Raw genomic sequence first — 19,605 nt, 5'->3', positions numbered from 1 at the left:
GATGCAATCATGTCAGACACTATTTAAAAGTGTCACTATTTCACAACTTTGCTTGGTGTGCTGCTCAAATCACAGAAATTACACTTTAACGAGAAGAACATGTTTCTTCAGCCTGAGCCAAAGTTTTATCCGAAACAGCTGACATCTTTTCCGGTCCCATGATTCCTGTTTTTTTCTCTTTGCACATAGTTGAGTAGATGAATAATGGCTGCTGGGGTGATGCCTGGCAGACGGGAAGCCGCTCCCAGCTAAAAAAATAACCAAAGCATAGCAATTCACAACTGGGTCTAAAGAACAGGGTTTTTTTTATGTGTACTTAAGGTAACACTAATGGCCATGGACCTGGTGGTAGTTTACGTGTCTCTTTTATCATTTTTGTTCAAAGAGAAAGGCAACTCCACACAAACTAACAGGAAGGCATAAGGTTTACCTCTAATGTTCAGAGAGCAATAATGTGAAAAATAAGACACTTGAGAGGCATGTATCTGTCTTAGAGGTTTAGAGTTAAGATACGCAAAGATCTAAATGTGTATATCTCACAGTAAATGAGTGACAGAAGTTACAATTATTTTAGACTCCAATGTAGTGTAAAGAGTGTCATGCCTAAATAATACAGCTGAACAAGAAAACTAGAATAAAAAAAGACAATATTTTGTATGTTTCTGGTGTCTGAGTGTTTGTCAGACAAATGCCAGTTTTGTAGAAATAGTTGCAAAAAAAGCAGCCAAACAAACTGCTGGATGGTCTAACTATTGGTCCTCAAACTACTGGCAGACCATACATTAAAATATAATTGCTCGTGTAACTCTGATAAAAGATTTTAGTAGTAGTGACATGCAAAATGTTTTGTTTTTATTTGTAATTTTTTGTGCTTGTATTATTGTAATGGAATATATTTTTTCACAAAAAAACCTGAGTAAAGCAAAATAAAAGAACTGAATTGTAAACACTATTTTACTACTTCACCTCTGGCCACAGATTCATTTTTTTCCATAATAAGTTATTATCTTTGTTGTTGGATGAAAATGAACTATACCGCTCAGATAACCCCCCCAAAAAACTGATTACACTGGCTAAAACACACAGTTGACAAATAAATGTGTAAATGTATCCTATATGTGACAGCAAAAATGTAGAAAAACTAACAAAGATTATATCTTATAATCTTGTAAATGTACAGTGTGTGTGTATGAATTCTATAGAATTGGTGCAAAATCAGAGTTGGAAACATCTTGAAAAAATGTTTTTTTTTTATGTATGCAAATAGTTTAATATTAGAGGTACACATTTCTAGTAATTGTGCAGTTAATTTTCATATTGTAATTTCAGAAAGTTTTGGGATATTCTTCCTCTCCCCAAATTTTGTCACTACCGCAACACAATAATATATAATTTAATAAAAAGGATTATATTTACATATTACGATTTTGTTTAAATCTACTTTTAAAATATATTTTTTGCTATTTTTAAAAAAATGTTTTCACGTGTAAATCAATACCAGTACAATTTTAACAATATTTCAAGTGTAATTTATGAGATCTGTTGTATTTTGAATCCAATCTTTCTTTGTAAAAGGCATAAAATTGATCGTGCTGACTTCAAAGTTAAGGATTCTTTAGTTTATATACATTGACCCAAACACTATCATAACATCTTAGTTGATCATTTAATATACTTTATTTTTGAATAAACATCCCATGTTTTGGTCGTGACACACACATTTTCAGTAGTGATGGTAATGTTTTGGTAGTGATCACAATATTTAATTTGCACAGCTGAATCAGACTTTCAAAATGTTATGTTAGAAATATTTTGCGTTGGGTCAGTTGTTTGTGTAATTACAGTTGGCCAGTTTGGGTATTCTTACTGTAGACACCCCAATTTCTTATTCGTTTATCTTGTCTGAATGAAAAAAAACCATTACAAACATATAACACTTAATGGACTGAATGTCTTACTGTATTTGGTCTAGTACTATCCAGAATCTCTCGGACCTCCTTGGAGAGAGACACAGGGAGAGTCAGATAATCGATGTCCTGAGGCAAATATAAACTCTCCTCGGCCTGCATTCTCTCAATGTCTCTCCTCTGTTTCTCACAGTGAGGGTGGTACAAAGCTGCAGAGAGCACACTACATTTACATTTATGCATTTGGCAGACATTGCATTATCCTATACATTTGTTTCTAAGTATGTACAATCCCCTGGGATCGAACCCACGACCTTGGCATTGTTAACACCATGCTCTTACCACTGAGAAAATCATGTTAAGATCTTCATTGACGCACAGAAGTAATGTTCTGGAATATATTACCTTCAACTTTAATTCTCTCTGAAAACTCTAGAAATGGTGCAAGAAGCTCTGGAAAGGCAGAGGCTAACATCTGGAAGGAAACATCTTTATATTGCAACACCTCCTCGCCACTGAACAACAAAAAAGAAATTGCAGTATTTTTATTATCTTTAGTACCATGTTCTTTCAAAGTTTCTCTAAAATAAAAACATTTCGATGTAACGTATGCAGTGGCATTTATAATTGTGATGAAAGCATACCTGAGAATGGTGCTCTTAGTCTCGCTGATGTTGACATGTTGCAGTTTATTTCTCCAGCGAGTAGCGGACAGCGAGATAGACCGCAGGGCAGACAGGGCCTCGTTCAGACTTTGCTTAACTTGCAGAGCTTCATTGTAGCGTTGCTGAGACACGCACCCCATCTCCTCAAAGCCTGAGAAAAAAAAGTGTTCGTTAAATTCAAGATGATAGATGATGAGGGTATGTGACACAATTATGTATGTAAATGATTTACATTCCATGCACGTTTTAGTACCTCTGTGAGTAAGTCGCATGTCAGCGTTGTCTGGTCTAAGTGATGTTCTGAACTCTGACCTGCTCGTGAACATACGGTATGGTTCAGTCACTCCACGACAAACTAGATCATCAATCAGTACCCCGATATAGCTCTGAGTGCGTGAGAGAGACAGTGGAACTTTGGAAAGAGAAGTCCTGCCTGCGTTTACCCCAGCCCATAGACCCTATAGTAGAACAGAAACCGTAATTGCGTCAGAAAGCACGCAAGTGAACTCGACTTAAGAGGAAAAACCCAGCATATTGAAATAAGATTTATGCATTACTTCAAATAATTACTGCTCAACTGGATCTACAAGCAATTGAATCATGTGGTGTCCTTACTTTGTCACCCAAGGCTTTTCCATTCTGGCCTAGTTTTTGTTAATAAATAACGACACGGTTTAATATATTACGTGTTGTTGTTTTTCCTGACACCGAAAACCATGGAATTCAATAGGATGTCCTTTCTTGTTCACATGACTGTACATGGTTTCATATCTTGCTTTGTGGATGGGTGCAGTGTGGTTTACCTGTGCTGCTGCCTCCTCATAGCCTGTCGTGCCATTAATCTGTCCAGCCAGGAAGAGACCTTGAGTGCTCTTTACCTGCAGCCACGGATAGAGTTGTGTCGGACATACAAAATCATACTGCACCCCATAACCTGAAGCGAAACGACAGGTTTTACCGGAGCATTCACAAATACCATTCTTCTGCAAATGGCTGATATCATTCGGCATCAGATGGACAATGCATGATGTGTGTACACAAAAATATGCTTTCCTAAAGCAGCAAGATCTAATCCGACTAGAAGGCTTCACCCAACTTGGAACGTGACGTTCCACTGGAATATTCCAGAAACAGCGCTGGCTCATATTATTGCACATACACGCTAAATATTGTCTATATAGCTTCATGCACAGTAAAAAGGTGTGGCTGTGCAATATTAAAATATACAGTACCTGGAGTGTGGATCTGGGCTTTATGTAGACCAGGGATCTCTCGGATGAGGCAGAGCTGCATATCAGGGGGCATGGTCATGGACAAACCCTGAGGGTACATGAGGTCAGAAGTCCAGCCTTCTGGTTCAAGCCATACCTGGTGAAGTCTTCCGGGAAACCGTAACACTTTTGACTCAATGGATGGGCAGTACCTACAGGACACATCCAATTGTTGGATACCAACGGAACATTTCATACTAGCGTAGATAACGACTTAATGAACCATTTACTGTACATCCTAGAACGAACATAACACGGCAGCAGATCTTTGTGTTCTGTGCTGGTGGATACAGCAAAAACTGTTTATAGCATATTACCTGTACATTAATTCACCCTCTTTATGCTTATATTTAAAAAGCGCACCCACACACACTGGCTAGAATAAGAATTGCATTAAACAGTAAAATTACCTGGGTCCTTTAGTGTCTTGATGGATGTGGGAGTTGACATGCATGCTTTCATTCACCACTCTCTCTACTCCAGGGGTTGTGTACGTTAAAAAACATGGAAGTTGATCCTCATGCTACAAGAAAAATGAAAGAACGTTTTATTTGTTGTTATCTTATGGTATCCCCTCAAAGTTGGCATTGAGTAGTAGTATTACAAGTAAATATTGGTGACATTCCATTTTGTATTTTGACAAAACAAAATAAAAAGCGGTCTTTTTATCTTTCTCATCACAGCTCGGATCATAACTTCCCTGCAAATCTGCAATAGCTCTCAAATGTCATTCTGCAAATGCAAGTCTGCAGTGTCACTAGACGCGTAAAATCCTACTGTATGCAGTTTCTTCTTGTTATATGACATATGGCTGTTTTTAATATTTAAGAATGACTGGTGAATATGAATCACACATAATTAGAAGATGGAGTGAGTAACGGCAGAAATCTTGGATACGGTATGGCTAGTATGTCATTAATCATTTAGTATTGTAAATGATTTCTATCTTTACCTTACAGTTTACGTGTGCGTTAATGAAGCTGAACGGCGTGGGCTTTTCATCAGGTAAGCGAATTTCAGTACAGGAGAAGTCAATTGTATCCTTGATGATTCTGGGAGGAGTACCAGTCCTTAGCCGACCAATCTTCAACCCTAAAATCTCTTTCAGACTATAAGACAGGCCCGCACAGGATGGGGGGTCACCGATTCGGCCCCCTGGAGATGAATTGGGACCCATGAAGAGAGAACCAGACAGGAAGGTACCAGTGGTCAAAACCATTGAGCGGGAATGGATTTCACCTCCTCCGTGAGCTGTCAGAGTAAACTTACAATCACATGAGTCGGCCATCAACAGCAGATTATTTCATAGCTACGTCGGTTCGATTTGTTTCTCACCTAAACGTATTCCGTACACTTTATGTCTTCCTGGTTTATCTGGGTCAGCTGCAGACACTAGGAGATCCTCCACTGACCCCTCTAAGATGGTCAGTCTCTCTGTAGATAAGAGCTCGGACTGTAAGACAAAAATTTGGTGTGGTGTTACACTGCGTGGCTCTCAAAGTCACTTTAAAACATTTTAAGAGCTGAATGTGAAAAGTGATCACAGTTACTACAAGCGATTTCATAAAAAGTGGTAATGGACACCCTTGAGTGGCTTATTGCTGCTATAAATTAGGAATGCACCTGTATGAAGTCTCTATAGTGTCCACGGTCGAGCTGGGCTCTCGGGCCCCACACTGCGGGCCCCTTACTGCGGTTTAGAATAGAGAAATGAATCCCAGCCCAGTCACCCGCCCGTCCCATCAAACCATCCAGAGCATCGATCTCCTTGACCAGATGACCTTTTCCCACACCTCCCAGAGATGGGTTACATGAAAGCGCCCCTGCAGGTCACACGAAAAATGCAGTTAGAGGTTGCACGACGAATGTCTCGGTATGGTTTGGTTACAAAAAGTATTTGGACTAACCTATAGTTTGGATTTTCTGCGTGATAAGCAACGTGTTTGCCCCAGCCCTGCTGGCTGCAGCAGCTGCTTCGGTCCCAGCATGACCCCCACCCACCACTATGACGTCATAATGTTGAGTGTGGACGTCAGCAACCTGAATGGAGCAGGTGCATAAAGCCTTGTGGAGAACGGGCAGTCTCCTTACCAACATGTGTGTGACTGATAAACAGAGAGATGGAGGTTAAAAAGATATTCCGTCTGTGAGAAAATGCCGTTTTAAAACGATCTTAATCGAGACTTTCTATCAATTTAACCCAAACGAAACACCGTGGCTAACTACGCCTGTGGTTTCTTTTCAAAGAAACTTGACTAAACTTGTAGGTAGACATCAGACTACATGCATTGAATAACGTTGACATTAGTTGCTTAATATACTTTTCTCGAAACTAACTATAGCTAACATAAACACAATAGTTTGTACCAACGAAGTGATTCAAATTGCAGGTAAATATTGTATAACAGTGAAGTCAATATGTACGCTATAGTGGTCATTTGTTATCATGACACCTGATGAGACACTATATTATGTAATTCTAAGTTATATTAAAGAACTGATACTCACAGTTACGATCTATCCTGTTTAAATAAGTTCATTCACTGAGGTCACACCAAACACACTACCAAACACAGCGCGCTGCCATGTTTCAGCAAAATATTACCGTAAGAACTCTAATAGTCGTCACTTTTATACCGTAAGATTGTTACAGCCAGGCTGTCGTAATCATTTTTATTTTTCTCAGGCAAATATTGTATGTATATTTAAACATTTCTTCATAAAAACTAACACTGTGATATTTATCTCTCTTATGAGTTATGGGGAGTTCACAGGATGATAACTATATTGGTCCACACCAGCGGTCCGAGTCCAAACGTTTATGGCCTTCCCTTGCAAACTTCCCTCAGTCTCGTTGACTCGGATGTGCGTCATTGCTTACGTTGCACGACTGCCCACTACAGGCGGAACTCGTGAATAAGGTTTAAATGGAATTCACTAAGCCCTTGATCACTTGGTATTCAGTTTGAAGCTGAATTATTAAATAAACCCCTATTCGCTTATGTAGCCTATAGCGTATAATGCTGCATGAAACAAATTTATATCAGTTGTTGTAGAAAATATAAAAAAAACCTCTAGATAGCTGTATTGGAGAAAAATAAAATTACACATTCATAACATCAGTAGTATAAACTTTGACTGTAAACATAGGCTAAGCTAGCTAGACGTATTATGCAATTAAATCTCACAATATCTGTAATATACGTTAGACTAGAGTTGAGCGATCTGCTGTGACGTCACATCAAGTTGAATTGTGGGATATAAAGCAGCTTGAAGTGTACACATGAAGTAGACTCGCTCCCTCGGTGAAAATCGAGGGAACGAGGGTCTGTCCATATAAACTTCCCTCGATCACTGAACGAAGTGGAACGCACTTCAAAATGGCGGCGGGGATTCGGGAAGCGCTTAGGGAAGTTGGCGAGGGTCTGTCTAAAAGTGAAGTGGAACGCACCCAATGCAGCGTTTGGACAGACGTTATGAAAAAAATATGTTTATAAATATATACGTTATAAAACGTTCCATTAACCTTTATCTATAAATAATGGAATAATTCGTGAGCTCTATTCAATTATATATGGAAAAATCAGTTCACGCACACACCCTGACTTTAAATGAACCGTGTTGCCTTTATGGGCATCACTGAATATCTAGTGTAATAGTTGTGTATGAGTCTCTTGATTGTCCTCAATGTAAAAAGATGAATCTCAAAATCATGCGGTTACTGCTGGACATGACTCAAATATACAGAAATGGTGAAAAAGCAAAGATTCTGGAGTACCTGGGTCATTTTTCTGAAGATCAGGACAGTTTAATGACTCGGGACAAACAAGACACCCTTAAACAACTATGACAAAACATAAAAACTGTCATTGATTCTTCAGGTCACATCATACAGTATTAAGAATCAGCGGGCTGTAAACTTTTTCCCTTGGCTATATTTAGAAATTCTGTTATTACTCTTTGGTGTGAACTTTATGTTAACATTTCTTTCGTGAAATAACTTGCTCAGGGCAGGAATAAATTAAAAATAAACATTAATATTCAAAATTCCTCTTCTTTTTCTCAAATTTTCAGCTTTTTCCAGATTCTGCAAGGGGTGTGTAAACTTTTGAGCAGCGCTGTATAGGGAGACATCTAAAACATTCTGGGAGGGGGGCCCCCACAATTTTTAGCGTCGGCCAACATCTGTTATTTGAATAAACGGCAACAGCTGCACATTCAATCAAATATGTGGTGTTTAAATTAAACATCTCGTTTAATTCTAAGTTGAGAATCCTCCGTATACCGCATCCTTTAGAGGACGATACCTCTGGAGGACACAAGGATGCCGCCTTACGAAACATGACACAGCTACAGTGTTGAGTGCAGTGCATATGGGGGAGGGAGTATAATACTGCAAATTACAACATAATAGTACGTTTTTCTTTCTTTTTGTGTCGGGAATTGTTCATAGTTTTAGTGTAGTGTAGTGCTTATGGAACTGGGGTGATAATGGAGCAAACTGCAACACAGCATTTTTTGAACAGTGTCGGGGTAGATGATTCCTCTTCTTTGACAAAACCTGTCCAGCCTTGGAAAAGATCCTTTCAGAAGGAGCAGACGATGCAGGAGAACATAAAAATACCAGTGCCAGCTGGTATAAGTGAGGATACTGATGCTTCTGTTGAGGTCAATGTACTAGTGGGTCCTCAGATCGTATATTCATTTTAAACATTTTAGGTAAACATTAGGGTCAGGAACAAGCACGGTTGATGAATACTTATTCCTGTAGCAAGCTGCCATTCCCAAACTGTATCATTGTACCATTAACTGTATAATAATAAACTGTACCATTAACTATAATGCAGTAAACACACAAAAAAGAACTTCCAACAATTGTAGCATGTTTGAGATTTGTTCATTTGATACATAACTGGGCAATCATAGAAATGCATCTAACATGTATTTTAAAATCAAATTTTACAGTAAACTGTCACAAATTAGATCTAAAGAAGGGTTTATGCAGAATACTGGTATATGGTGACGCCTATATTTTCAAATTAATTCGCAGAATCGAAACCAGAAACCAAAACAAACACATTAAAGCTAAAAGGAAATAATGATTTGAAGTTTAATTTCAGCGCTATCCGATGTAAGGCCATAAAATATTGTCATACATACTAATATTCATTTGTCCTTAGCTGAAGGAAGGAAGTCATACATATATCTGAGATGGCATTCATTATGAGTCTTTCAAGCAAAGCGTATTCTTTCAAAAGATGTATTATTGTACTTTTTTGCTTGTTTCTCACACTAGGTGTGTTTTCCTTTGTGAGTTTGCCTCTGTATCAGTGAGAAAGAGCATATAGTTTTTCAGCTGTGCTTTCCAGACGGCCTCTGTACTCCAGGTTTTTATAGTTACACTCGGGCACTCCCTCTGTCCCATACAGCAGACCCCAACAGCAGCAGGCGATCACTGCAGTACTGTCACTGTCTCCTATAAGCAATGATGCAAAATATTGATTTCAGAACAATGCAGTGTTTGCACACATACATAATTTACGTAGTACATTTTTGTTCCTCATACTAGCTGTTATGTGCTTTCAGAAGAACTATAGAAATATTTATGATATAGTCATTTTTCTTTTATTTTGGAACTTGACAATGCCTGTCCCCCATTAACCTTTCATTGTATGGAAATATTTTCTTTCCAACATTATACAAAAATGATCCAGGTTTTTTGGAACAATGTAAGCATTTGAAATTGATAGCAAAATTGTCTGTATGATATAACTAATCCAAAAGAGGATATGGAACTTGATTTATCAGTTAGAAGCTATTTCTTGTGTCAAAAGGCATAAAAAATGCTTTCAGAATATACTGATTGAAAATAATCTGCCCGTAGCTAAATCTAACATACAATATAGTGAGGTCTCAAAAGGTTTAAAAAAACTTTATTATTATGTATGTGTCCCTGGATTTTAAAAAAAAGGTCTTAAGTGGCATAGGAACATTTTTAGTAATAGCCCAAAATACACTGTATGGGTCAAAATGATAGATTTTTCTTTTATGCCAAAAATCAATAGGATATTAAGTAAAGATCATGTTCCATGAAGATATTTAGTCAATTTCCTACCATAAATATATAAAAACTTTATTTTTGTGAGTGGATGGCCTGCTACAGCGCCTCTGGTTATCTTCTCGGTATTTTGAATATTTTGCACCCTCAGATTCCAGAGTTTTAAACGGTTGTATCTCCTCCAGATATTATCCTATCCTAACAAACATCAATAGAACTCTTATTTATTCAGCTTTTTTATTCAATTTCGTAAGACTGGTTTTGTTGTCCAGGGTCGCATATAGTTAACATACAATTGCAACAAAACGTTTGTGAGCCCTTGGTCACAAATACAGTCTTCTATCTGGTAAAGATTTAAGAAAGATTGCCAACTGACCTCCATGTAATCCCGCTCGACTCATGAGTTCCTCCCAGTTTGAGCCAGCCCCCAAAATGGCATCCAGAGCTATCATTGGAGCATCATGACCGCTGCGACCGGCCCACCCTGATAGGCTAAAGCTTTTGTAAGCCTTATCTCGTTCAGCTGGCCCATACTGGTCCGGCAGGTTAACTGGCCCAGTCCCAGAAGACAGTTCCCTGAGATCTAAGTACCTTAGTGGATGAGAATAAAAATGCAGAAAATTCTCAATATCTTTTTACATTCGTTTCTTCATAGGCATTTTATAACATTTAAATATAGTTAGAGAACATACAAGCGTTTTATTTGATGTACTGAACTGCTGTAATATGTGTTTTTTTTTTTTCATTTTATGCTTAAAATATTGCTGATCAACAATTCGATCCTCCTTCACTTTTACTGTATTGACCTACGAACTGAAGCTAAAGGAGTCAGGGCTATATGTTAACTTTTTTGCACATGGTGCTTACAAAGGTTTAAAGTTTTATAGCACAGGCCAAACAGCTGTAGCACAAGTCTAAAATCATGTTAAAAAACACAAGGTAAGGTCATCACATAATTAGGCAGGTTACTGATGAGTAATGAGTAAGAACATGTGAGCCAAAACTGGTCACGTCTGGATACATTTTGGACAAAGCAGCATTAGATTTGACAAAAAAAGAGAATTCAGAAATGGAAAACATCCAGTTTAGTTCAAATCTAGAAAGAAAGCTAGCCCGGTAAATGGTTCTATTACTATTAATAGTACTCATCATAAGTCAAACACTGCCTTAATTTGGTTTCTCACCATTTCCATTTCTCAATAAAGTAGTCCCAGTCTCTCTGAGTCTCAGTAACAGCATAACCTGTAGACTGCACAAATGACTTTGCTATAGGACAAGCCTCTTCCAGCAAACCCAAACCCCAAGTCACGACTGGTCTCCGCTGGACTGCGTAGGCGACAAACAAGGCTGAAGCCACAGCGCCGAGAAATCCGGTTGGATGAGGATGCGTCATTCTTCCAGTCTCCACAGCAACTGCAACCAGTGAGGACAGTTGCTCAGGACGAGGATATCTGTGCAGTAAATATACTTAGCTGCAATACTACCACCAAGTATCTTTAATAATACAAAAAACACAAGTGTGACCTTCACCTAAGGCCGATGCACATGGACCTCATAGCTGCCCCACAACCTGTGCCCTCTGGATTGTAGAGAATCCTGAAACCTCCTTCAATGCCTGGCCGCAACTGAGAAATACCTTCAAGGAGTCGAAACAGAATGCATGTTTTAGAGACCAAAGCCCTTTTATATAAAAAAAATCCGGAAAATCTGTATCTGTATATTATGCAATTTATGTATGTTTTATGATATGATAAAGGTGATTTCAGGATGATTTGGGATAGTGCTCTAGGACTCAAGACCAGGCTCCAGACTAATGTTTTTACCAGGAGCTGTCCCTCACTAAAAATATGAGGGGGTCAAGCAGAAAACATACTGTAGGGGCAAACCTTAAACTCCTATTTAAATGACAAAAGTTCTTCGATCAAGAGCAGAGAGTGATTTTATTGTCAGAACATGACAAACACTTGCCAGAAAGATGAACATTTTAGAAACGTAAAGTAGATTTTTCAGATAATAAAAAATATTATTTTTTCTACATTTTTTCCCTCAACAGAATATCTTCTGAATTAAGAACTATATTGTGAAACAACACACATGTAACATGGCTCAGACTGCAAAATTTAAAGTATTTAAAGAAATAGACTAATTAAAGGGATACTTCACCCCAAAATGAAAATGAACCGTTTGTATACATGGCTTGAAATATTTGTAAACGTTTTGTTTTAGCTGACAGTGTAAGCTAAATAAAAATCTTAACTGTGCAAACAGGCCACAGTTTTCATGTTCAAGTTTTCAACTTTTCAATTACCCTACAGGTTACGGGCAAGAAACCGGTGGACCTTCCGATGTGGTGACGGAACTTTACAGGTGCTTGAAACGTCCGGAGACTACAATGATGAAGGAGAAACTTGTGTTGGCTGACGCGGGTTAACCGAGCAAGGTTAACTCAAGCAAACCTTTTTAAAGTTTCTGATAATATGACAATTACCAGCAACTAGAGCGCACACGCTATAATCCTTGACTGACAGGACAGCTGTTTCGGTGGTTACCTAGCAACATTAAAAAAAACTCTGCGCGCTGCTCTTTTCAAAGAGCAGCGCAAAAAAACGAGTTGGACGTATGACGTACACAGTAAAAAAAACCTGTAATTTAAAAAAAATTTCGAGTTGTTTTTTTACAGATTTTCCATGTAAAATGTAAAAAAAACTGAATTTTACCGTTTTTTTTAACAGATTTTATGTATTTATAACGTAAAATTACAAAGATTTAAAGCCGCAAATTTACAAGAAAAACAAGGGGAATGTAATTTTACAGGGAAAAACTGTTATGCTCATTTTCTCTACTCCTGTCAGCCACTGACTTTAATTATCCTGGACGCTAAGCTTTCCAGAAGCCCGGCCTGCATTCATGCACAGTATTACTTGTACCTGTGCATACACTATTTTGAACATTTATTGAACTTTTGTTATAGTTTTATATTGACAAAAATTATTTTGCAATAAGTATTGTTATTGTTTTGTTCATATATTAATAGAACACATTTCTATTGGCCTTCAAAGTTTGTAAGAATGATCAAAAATGCTGGCATGGCTGGCAAGTTTAAAAATAAAATGTTGTCACAGAAAGAGTTAATGACACGTCAAGGTTCAGATCAAAAGATAACTATGGTATTTATGCTTTACAAAAACATACTTATTCAAGGAAAAAATACTTTCAACCTTGAAAAAAAGGCGTAAACTTAAAATAATTATGATCAATAAATAACCACCATGTGGGGTCTTTTACCCAGAATGCTAGATGGTCCAGGCTTTCTTCCTTCCATGTCCTTCATTCCCTCTACATAACCAAAGGCAACCTCGTGCAGTAACTCCTCACCTTCTTTTCCTACAACACGACAATTAAAAATATTAAAAATCACCATTATTTGAATTGTGAGGCCCTTAGACCCCTCCATGTTGATGGACCAACCTGTTGCTAGAGCCTCAGCAGTTGCTAAGTGAAGTACTGTGTCATCACTCACAGGCCATTCAGGAAGTTCTGCATAGATGTTTTCTAGCCCTCCGAGCGCTTGCAGTTCCTAAATGATTAGGATGAATTGTTGACTGCTGAGGTTAACCAGCATTAAGGTTTAATATGAAGTCAGCTGTAACTAATTCATCCTCTGTCAATTCCCAAAGTAAAAAGTCACAGTTTGTTAAAACAAACAAGAAATGGTAAGGTATTTATGGTGCCCATGTTGGGCACTTTGTGGCTGCCTGTTCAGTATGAGCCAGGAGCAAGTCTTTCTATCAGCATCCCCTTATGGCGCTTTTCCACTGCATGATTTGGCTCATTTTGGGTTAAACTGGGCCGTCCGGGGCAGAGCCCCGACACATAGGCTGGTGGTCTCGCTCTGCTCCCCACCAGTGTGAAGCTCTTCTGGTGTTGTAGTGCGGCACTCCATCGTGCCCCAGTTTAAATCTGCTTTACCCCAGTATAAATCTCAAGTTTAAGTAACAATTTACCTTTTTGTCGGTGTATACACTTACATTGATAATCATGGAAAAACGGATCTATATCCGCAGTAACCCAATTCACAGTTGCACATTAACCGCGTACGTGCAGAAATCCGTGTCTGTGCGTGCTTGTGTTTCCTTTTGCAGCGCCCAGACGTGCATTGCCTATTTGCGAGTTGTAGACATGACGCTCGGCACTGCTCCTCATCCGGTGCGCACTGTTGTCTGCAAGTTTCAAAACATAATGAGCTGTTTTAAGATTTTATTCTTATCACATGTAGAGGGCATCTCAACTTATATTTGACAATTTGTCAAATTAATAAGTTTTGTATACTCACCCCTCAAAATTCCCCAGAGAGCTCTGCCACATAACAAATCCCAATTAAATCCCTGCTAGTGCCTGCTATTTTATTTTAGTACCACCTCGGCTAAGGTTCCAAGCTAAAATGTGACACGTAAACACACAGATGACTGACTGGTCAGAGAGAATCATCATTACCAGCACCATTAGGTTTGTGACATGATAATACATTATTCTGACCATTATTACGTATTAAAATGCATACAATGCAGACAATGTTGATGAAAAAAGGTTGAGTGTTATGTTGTGCTGCTGTCATTGCCTTTCCTGCATACATGTGCGATTCGCAATTGCGTTCGCGTTCCGTGCATACGCGCCCAATTCACGCTTCTAAACGGTCCATCTCTCTGGCCCATGCGTCCGTTTCGGCCCAAAAAGTACATCGGCCCACCGGGAAAATGCCCGGTATGCCCAATCCAGCCCTGACGACAGTACTTTCATAACAAGTATCTAAAACACCTTGATGAAACAGAAATGTGGTTATAGAGATGCTGGGTATCATTTAGAGATGCTGTAATAGATATGTGTTATACCTGATGAATAGCAGGGCCAGATTGGTTGTATTCCCACATCTGATTTCTGTAACCAATGGCATCTCCTACCCCACTGAGCAGCATACCTGCTTTGTAATGCTCCACAGATGCAATTCTGCAAGAAAACATATTTATTTGTATTAACAACATTCATATGGGCACATTCTGGATATTTCAGCAGTTGAGTATATGTTGAGTATATAGTACAGATGTTGTTATAGCTAAATTTCTCAGTGGTGATTGTAGCTATTTCTAAAATAATGTAGCAAGGAGACATTTTTGATTAGGCAATGGTGTAGTAAATTAACATTTTGTTATTGGTAGCACTGGCAATATGACTCATATTATATTATCATAGCATATTATATGAGTTTGCTTCAATTGACTGCCAAGTGCACAATGCCCATAGACTAACTTGTCGTGCGCTAAACATCTCAAAATATTCTCTTTTTAAAGTACTTAGTGCATGCATTTGCATACTGCACCCGCCGTTTAATGATCAATATTTGATATTTTGTTCAAAGTTTCGGAATAGCAGCAGTCTGCAGCGCATGTGACAGTAACTCACCGGTCCATAAGCGGATCTCACACCGAGTTCAGTGACTGGTTATCAGCGGACAATGCTGGCTAACGCCGCGGATAAAAACTTTTAAACCTCTGCCGTTTAACTCTGCCGAGTCTACGGTTTTTCTTGAATTTAATAAACCTTAATAAACTTAAAGAGCTATAAAGGCTTTTATGTATTCCTTTCCTAATACGGTTGGGGGGAGTATTAGGCCAGTTAAATCACACCGTTTTGAGAGAACCACGAGACCAAGGGGGCGGAACACAGGGTGTGATTTGTCATTGGACAGAAAACGGAAAACTTTCTACATCAGAACTTTCTTTCTTTCTTTCTTTCTTTCTTTCTTTCTTTCTTTCTTTCTTTCTTTCTTTCTTTCTTTCTTTCTTTCTTTCTTTCTTTCTTTCTTTGCTTTTCTTTATTTTCATTTACAACATTATTATATAATGCAATAGGCCTATTTAAAAAATCAAAAGTAAAAGTATGTCCTTTGTCTAAAATGGTTAGAATTTTATATTCAAAATCTATCAATTCAAAGGAATCAAGACAGAAAATGTGTAGAAACTTGACAAGTACTGTTATTGACTAAAAGAAACCCTTAGTAATTGCAGCGTGGAGCTGTAGATGGCGCAGTTTCTCACCCTCAGGATGTCTTACAGCACTGACAGCACTTATTGAGATATAATGCGAAATTAATTGTAATGGTGAAATTATTTCTAAATATTTTAATTGTGATATGACTGAAATTGAAATTTACTGCTAACATCTTATGGATTTCCTGCTACAGTTGCCTTTGGCTTGCTCATTGAGAGCATAAAGACATTTACTGTATGCATTACATACATTAGGGAGACGATCTATTCAAATTTAAATTAATTTAAAACTTAAAACTTAAATTAAAACTTTTAAAGTTAATTATTACTTAGTTAATTTTCACTTAACTGAATACTTAGTTTCAAGTTTCTCAAAAGGAACATTTTATAATGTTTTATACAATTAATTGCATAAAAATATTACAATGTTACATTGATAGCGATAAATGAATTGACATAACCAAAGTAAAGAACTGCGTTCTCTTGACAAAATGTATATTATTTGTATGTCACTTTGCAGAAGACTGTCATGTTGTGTGTGTGTGTGTGTGCAAATCACTGGAGCCCTTGAGCAATATTGTGGTTGATAACATTTTATGTGTTTATTCAATGTGTGTCAAGTGCATTAAAGTAAGATGGTGTAAAACTGCCTCCAGCTGTGCTGTCAGAGCACATTTTTGTTACTGCAGATGACTGTTTAGCTGCATTCATTTTCCAAAACAAAGTAAAAACTGTTGCTTGAGTTCATCATAGACTACACAAGATGTTTTTGCACAGATTTGCTCACATGAATTGTTGTTTAAATCACCAAAGTATTTATTATTCATTTATTGTTAAATGTTGAACAGGGGTCAGGTGAGCAACACACATTTTCTCCCATATGGAAAAAAGGATTATTAAGCATTGCTCCCTTAGCTAGTCTGTTTAGTACACATCTACGGAGCTTGAAGTTAAAAACTAAGTCAGTATTTGTGCAGCCGTGACTGCGAGAAAGTAATGCAATATAATAATGCAATAGGCTATAACTATATTATATTATATATAATGGCAATATACTGCTGTATAGGCAAAAGCACGGGATGTTAGCATTAAGCTAAAACATTTTTTATAAAAACATTCGAAAATTCTACCTAATAAACAATTGATCATTTATATAAAGGGATACTTCACCCTGAAATAAAAATTCTGTCATCATTGACTCACCTTCGAGTTGTTCCAAATCTGTATACATGTCTTTGTTCTGATGAACACATATAAAGATATCTGGAAGAATGCTTATAACCAAACAGTTCTTGAACCCCATTGACTACTATGGTTAGAAAGCATCTTAGGGATTTCAGAAAAGTCTAATGTGTTGATTTAATGTGTTAGATAGATATCGAAATAAATAGCAGAAGTCAAAATTGCAAAAAATGTCCCAGATAACCCGAATTCACCCTTTTATAAAGTTCACCTATACTGCTTTACTGTGGGAAAACATGGTTAGACATTAGTTGTTGCGTTTATGTTCTGGTCTTGTTTGCTTGCCTGTATCGAGTCTGCTTTATTACAGTTTGCACTGGATTTTGTCTTTTAATATCTCCTGGACTTAGGTCGGCCTGTCTTCTCCTTCTGTGACCTTGGGTTCTTGCTTTTCACTCCAAATCTCTCCACCCCATAGGTGTAGATGATCCCCCCATCTTCTCCAGTTTTCTTTCGACATCTCCTTTTTGGCCTGCTAAAAGCTGGACGAGATCTGAGTCAATGGTTGCCCATTCTTTGTTGCAGGATGGAGGCCAAAGTATCTGAGTTCTTCTTCCATCCATTTTCCTTTCTACTGCTAGCTGCGGCTGGGTAGTCTCCGGGTTGCTGATTGCTGGTAAGTTTATGCCTGGTTGGGCTTCGTCTGGGGTTCTGATACCCTGTGGGCTGTGGTGCTTGTCCCTCCACTGGGCTTCACCCGACTGATTTGCCCTACCTCTTGTGAAGTATTGGTCAATGCGAGGCCCCTCACTAAGATCTCTCGGGCACTTCTTCCTGCCCTGATGGATTTTAAGACCTTTCTCTGATGTTACCTTTGTCCAGCCGCAAATGCATCTCTGTAGTTTCTGTCCTGTTGTTCCAACGTCTGCTTGTGCTGATCTCCTGGTTCTTGTCATTTCCATTCTGAGATCTGTTGCCATGTGATCCGCCGATGAGTCATCTTGAGCCCCCGCTCTTGCAGACTCCAGGGGTATTCTTTCTCTTGTGTTTTTCGTAGCCATAGATGGGTGGACCCATTACGCTTATGGTAACAGATCCTGCCGACATGGGTAGCTAGCCCATGTCTGCCCCGGTGGGGTCTATTCCCTCCTGCCAGCAGTCTCTCCAGGCTGTCACCAGGTCTTTCCCTGCTTGTAAGCTGCCCTTTCACAGCAGTCACTGGTTTTAACCAAATTATTCAGATTCACTTAATAGGACTAGGTGTTATAATCCCACTATTTCAGCACAGTTGAATTGCCCAATAGGACATTACCCACGCCTTGTGCAGGGGGAAGCAGTCAAGAATATGAATAGAGGAAAGGAGGTCTGAGGTTTCACTGGGTTCGTCGGGTAGGCATCCTCTGTGTTTGGGGGATAAATGATTATAGAAATACATAGCATACTTACCTTTCCTTGCCATTATCAGAGAGACAACTCATGAGTTGTGTGTCCCACTTTCATCACATCCATTATCCTGGGTGAAAGATGCCTTTTGGTGAGGTGCGGCTGATAATGCCCTTTGTATTGTCATTATTGGGATTGCTCACTGGGAGCCTGCTGATATCAGGCTTAGTGCTCTATACTTGAATTTTGCTTTTAACGTATTAGTCAGACTAAAATCGTAATAACAACAACTATTTTTCTAGGAATGCTAATTGTTCAGTCCGTGATATTATTGCAAATTCACATGACTTCCCTTGACGGCATGTATAAAGATACGTGTATGTTTCTGTGCCTTGTCAATTTCATATTTCTTAAGGTTATTCTGTGTGTGTTCAAAATATATTCTCTTTTTGGTTTTGGTTTTACTTGTACAGCTGCTTTGATGCACTGCAAATTGTAAAACGTGCTATAAAGTCAAATTGACTTGACTTGAATTGACTTGAGCTAGAGCTATTAAAGCTATAAACTGAGCAAATGAAAGGCCCAACTTCTGATTCAAAATGTGCTTCTGAATATTTTTGTAGAATGTGTGACAGAATGACAGAAGACACATAATAAGCAATTACTGAAGACACTGAAGACCTACTGACACGCTGAATATGTCTACACAACAGAAAACAATAAAGGGGAAAACAGCTGAATTGAGCTGTCGCACAAACGCTAGGAATAGCACACTGTTGTCTGTTAGGGACTGACAAGTCACCTATAATTAGAGAGGCTGAGAGAGAGAGAGAGCATTTTTGCATGCATGTGGTGTAAATTATAAACTCATGAATATAACTATCTTCAGCTACATCCTATAAAGGCTCACGTTTTATAAAGAAATACATAGCTTTTGTCTCCACCCACTTGAACATGCACATGACTTCTATATCTCTCTGTTTAGAAATGGATAAAGACTAGAGGTCTCCATCACCCTATCTGCTCTTCCTCACACACACACACACACTCTCTCTCTCTCTCTCTCTCTCTCTCTCTTTATTCCTCTCACCGTTT

At 38.3% G+C, this 19,605-nt stretch overlaps 2 protein-coding genes across 5 annotated transcripts; both read right to left on the bottom strand.

Moving 5' to 3' along the window:
• Window positions 1–115: 115 nt before the first annotated feature.
• On the bottom strand, window positions 116–6,682 carry mto1 (mitochondrial tRNA translation optimization 1). The gene is made up of 13 exons (XM_057359139.1): window positions 6,352–6,682; window positions 5,751–5,948; window positions 5,467–5,666; window positions 5,179–5,296; window positions 4,796–5,094; window positions 4,254–4,366; window positions 3,805–3,995; window positions 3,376–3,506; window positions 2,826–3,030; window positions 2,552–2,723; window positions 2,313–2,422; window positions 1,959–2,116; window positions 116–248 (listed from the first exon to the last, which is right to left on the bottom strand). The coding sequence occupies exons 2-13, from the start codon at window positions 5,938–5,940 to the stop codon at window positions 126–128; spliced, it is 2,010 nt and encodes a 669-aa protein (XP_057215122.1). The 5' UTR covers window positions 5,941–5,948; window positions 6,352–6,682; the 3' UTR covers window positions 116–125.
• Window positions 6,683–8,737: 2,055 nt separating this feature from the next.
• On the bottom strand, window positions 8,738–15,884 carry adprh (ADP-ribosylarginine hydrolase). Of its 4 annotated transcripts, XM_057358733.1 has the most exons (9): window positions 14,791–14,888; window positions 14,533–14,716; window positions 13,930–14,121; window positions 13,370–13,478; window positions 13,187–13,285; window positions 11,432–11,537; window positions 11,086–11,352; window positions 10,278–10,492; window positions 8,738–9,319 (listed from the first exon to the last, which is right to left on the bottom strand). In XM_057358733.1, exons 3-9 carry the CDS (start codon window positions 13,939–13,941, stop codon window positions 9,171–9,173), a joined length of 957 nt encoding a protein of 318 aa, XP_057214716.1. In that variant the 5' UTR covers window positions 13,942–14,121; window positions 14,533–14,716; window positions 14,791–14,888; the 3' UTR covers window positions 8,738–9,170. The 4 variants fall into 4 exon arrangements, with proteins under 4 accessions (XP_057214716.1, XP_057214714.1, XP_057214715.1 ...); XM_057358731.1 differs by lacking the exons at window positions 13,930–14,121; window positions 14,533–14,716 and adding an exon at window positions 15,359–15,884 and having other exon boundaries at window positions 14,791–14,905; XM_057358732.1 differs by having other exon boundaries at window positions 13,930–14,716.
• Window positions 15,885–19,605: the final 3,721 nt, after the last annotated feature.

This window comes from Triplophysa rosa, linkage group LG18 (genome assembly GCF_024868665.1).
Source record: "Triplophysa rosa linkage group LG18, Trosa_1v2, whole genome shotgun sequence".
Lineage (NCBI taxonomy): Eukaryota > Metazoa > Chordata > Actinopteri > Cypriniformes > Nemacheilidae > Triplophysa > Triplophysa rosa.
Note: the sequence above shows the minus strand (reverse complement) of the source record. Positions and strands in the feature narration are given on the sequence as shown.

Bases quoted from the DNA above. Each gene is read 5' to 3' on its own strand.
- mto1 (XM_057359139.1), bottom strand. From the start codon at position 5,940: ATGTTGGTAAGGAGACTGCCCGTTCTCCACAAGGCTTTATGCACCTGC. The intron at 4,367-4,795 runs GTAAAGATAGAA...TTTTTCTTGTAG, and splicing joins ACGCACACGTAAACTGTAAG to CATGAGGATCAACTTCCATG. The intron at 3,996-4,253 runs GTAATTTTACTG...TGTGTCCTGTAG, and splicing joins CAAGACACTAAAGGACCCAG to GTACTGCCCATCCATTGAGT.
- adprh (XM_057358731.1), bottom strand. The intron at 10,493-11,085 runs GTGAGAAACCAA...TCATCCACTAAG, and splicing joins TTTATTGAGAAATGGAAATG to GTACTTAGATCTCAGGGAAC. The intron at 9,320-10,277 runs GTCAGTTGGCAA...CATTGCTTATAG, and splicing joins TCGAGCGGGATTACATGGAG to GAGACAGTGACAGTACTGCA.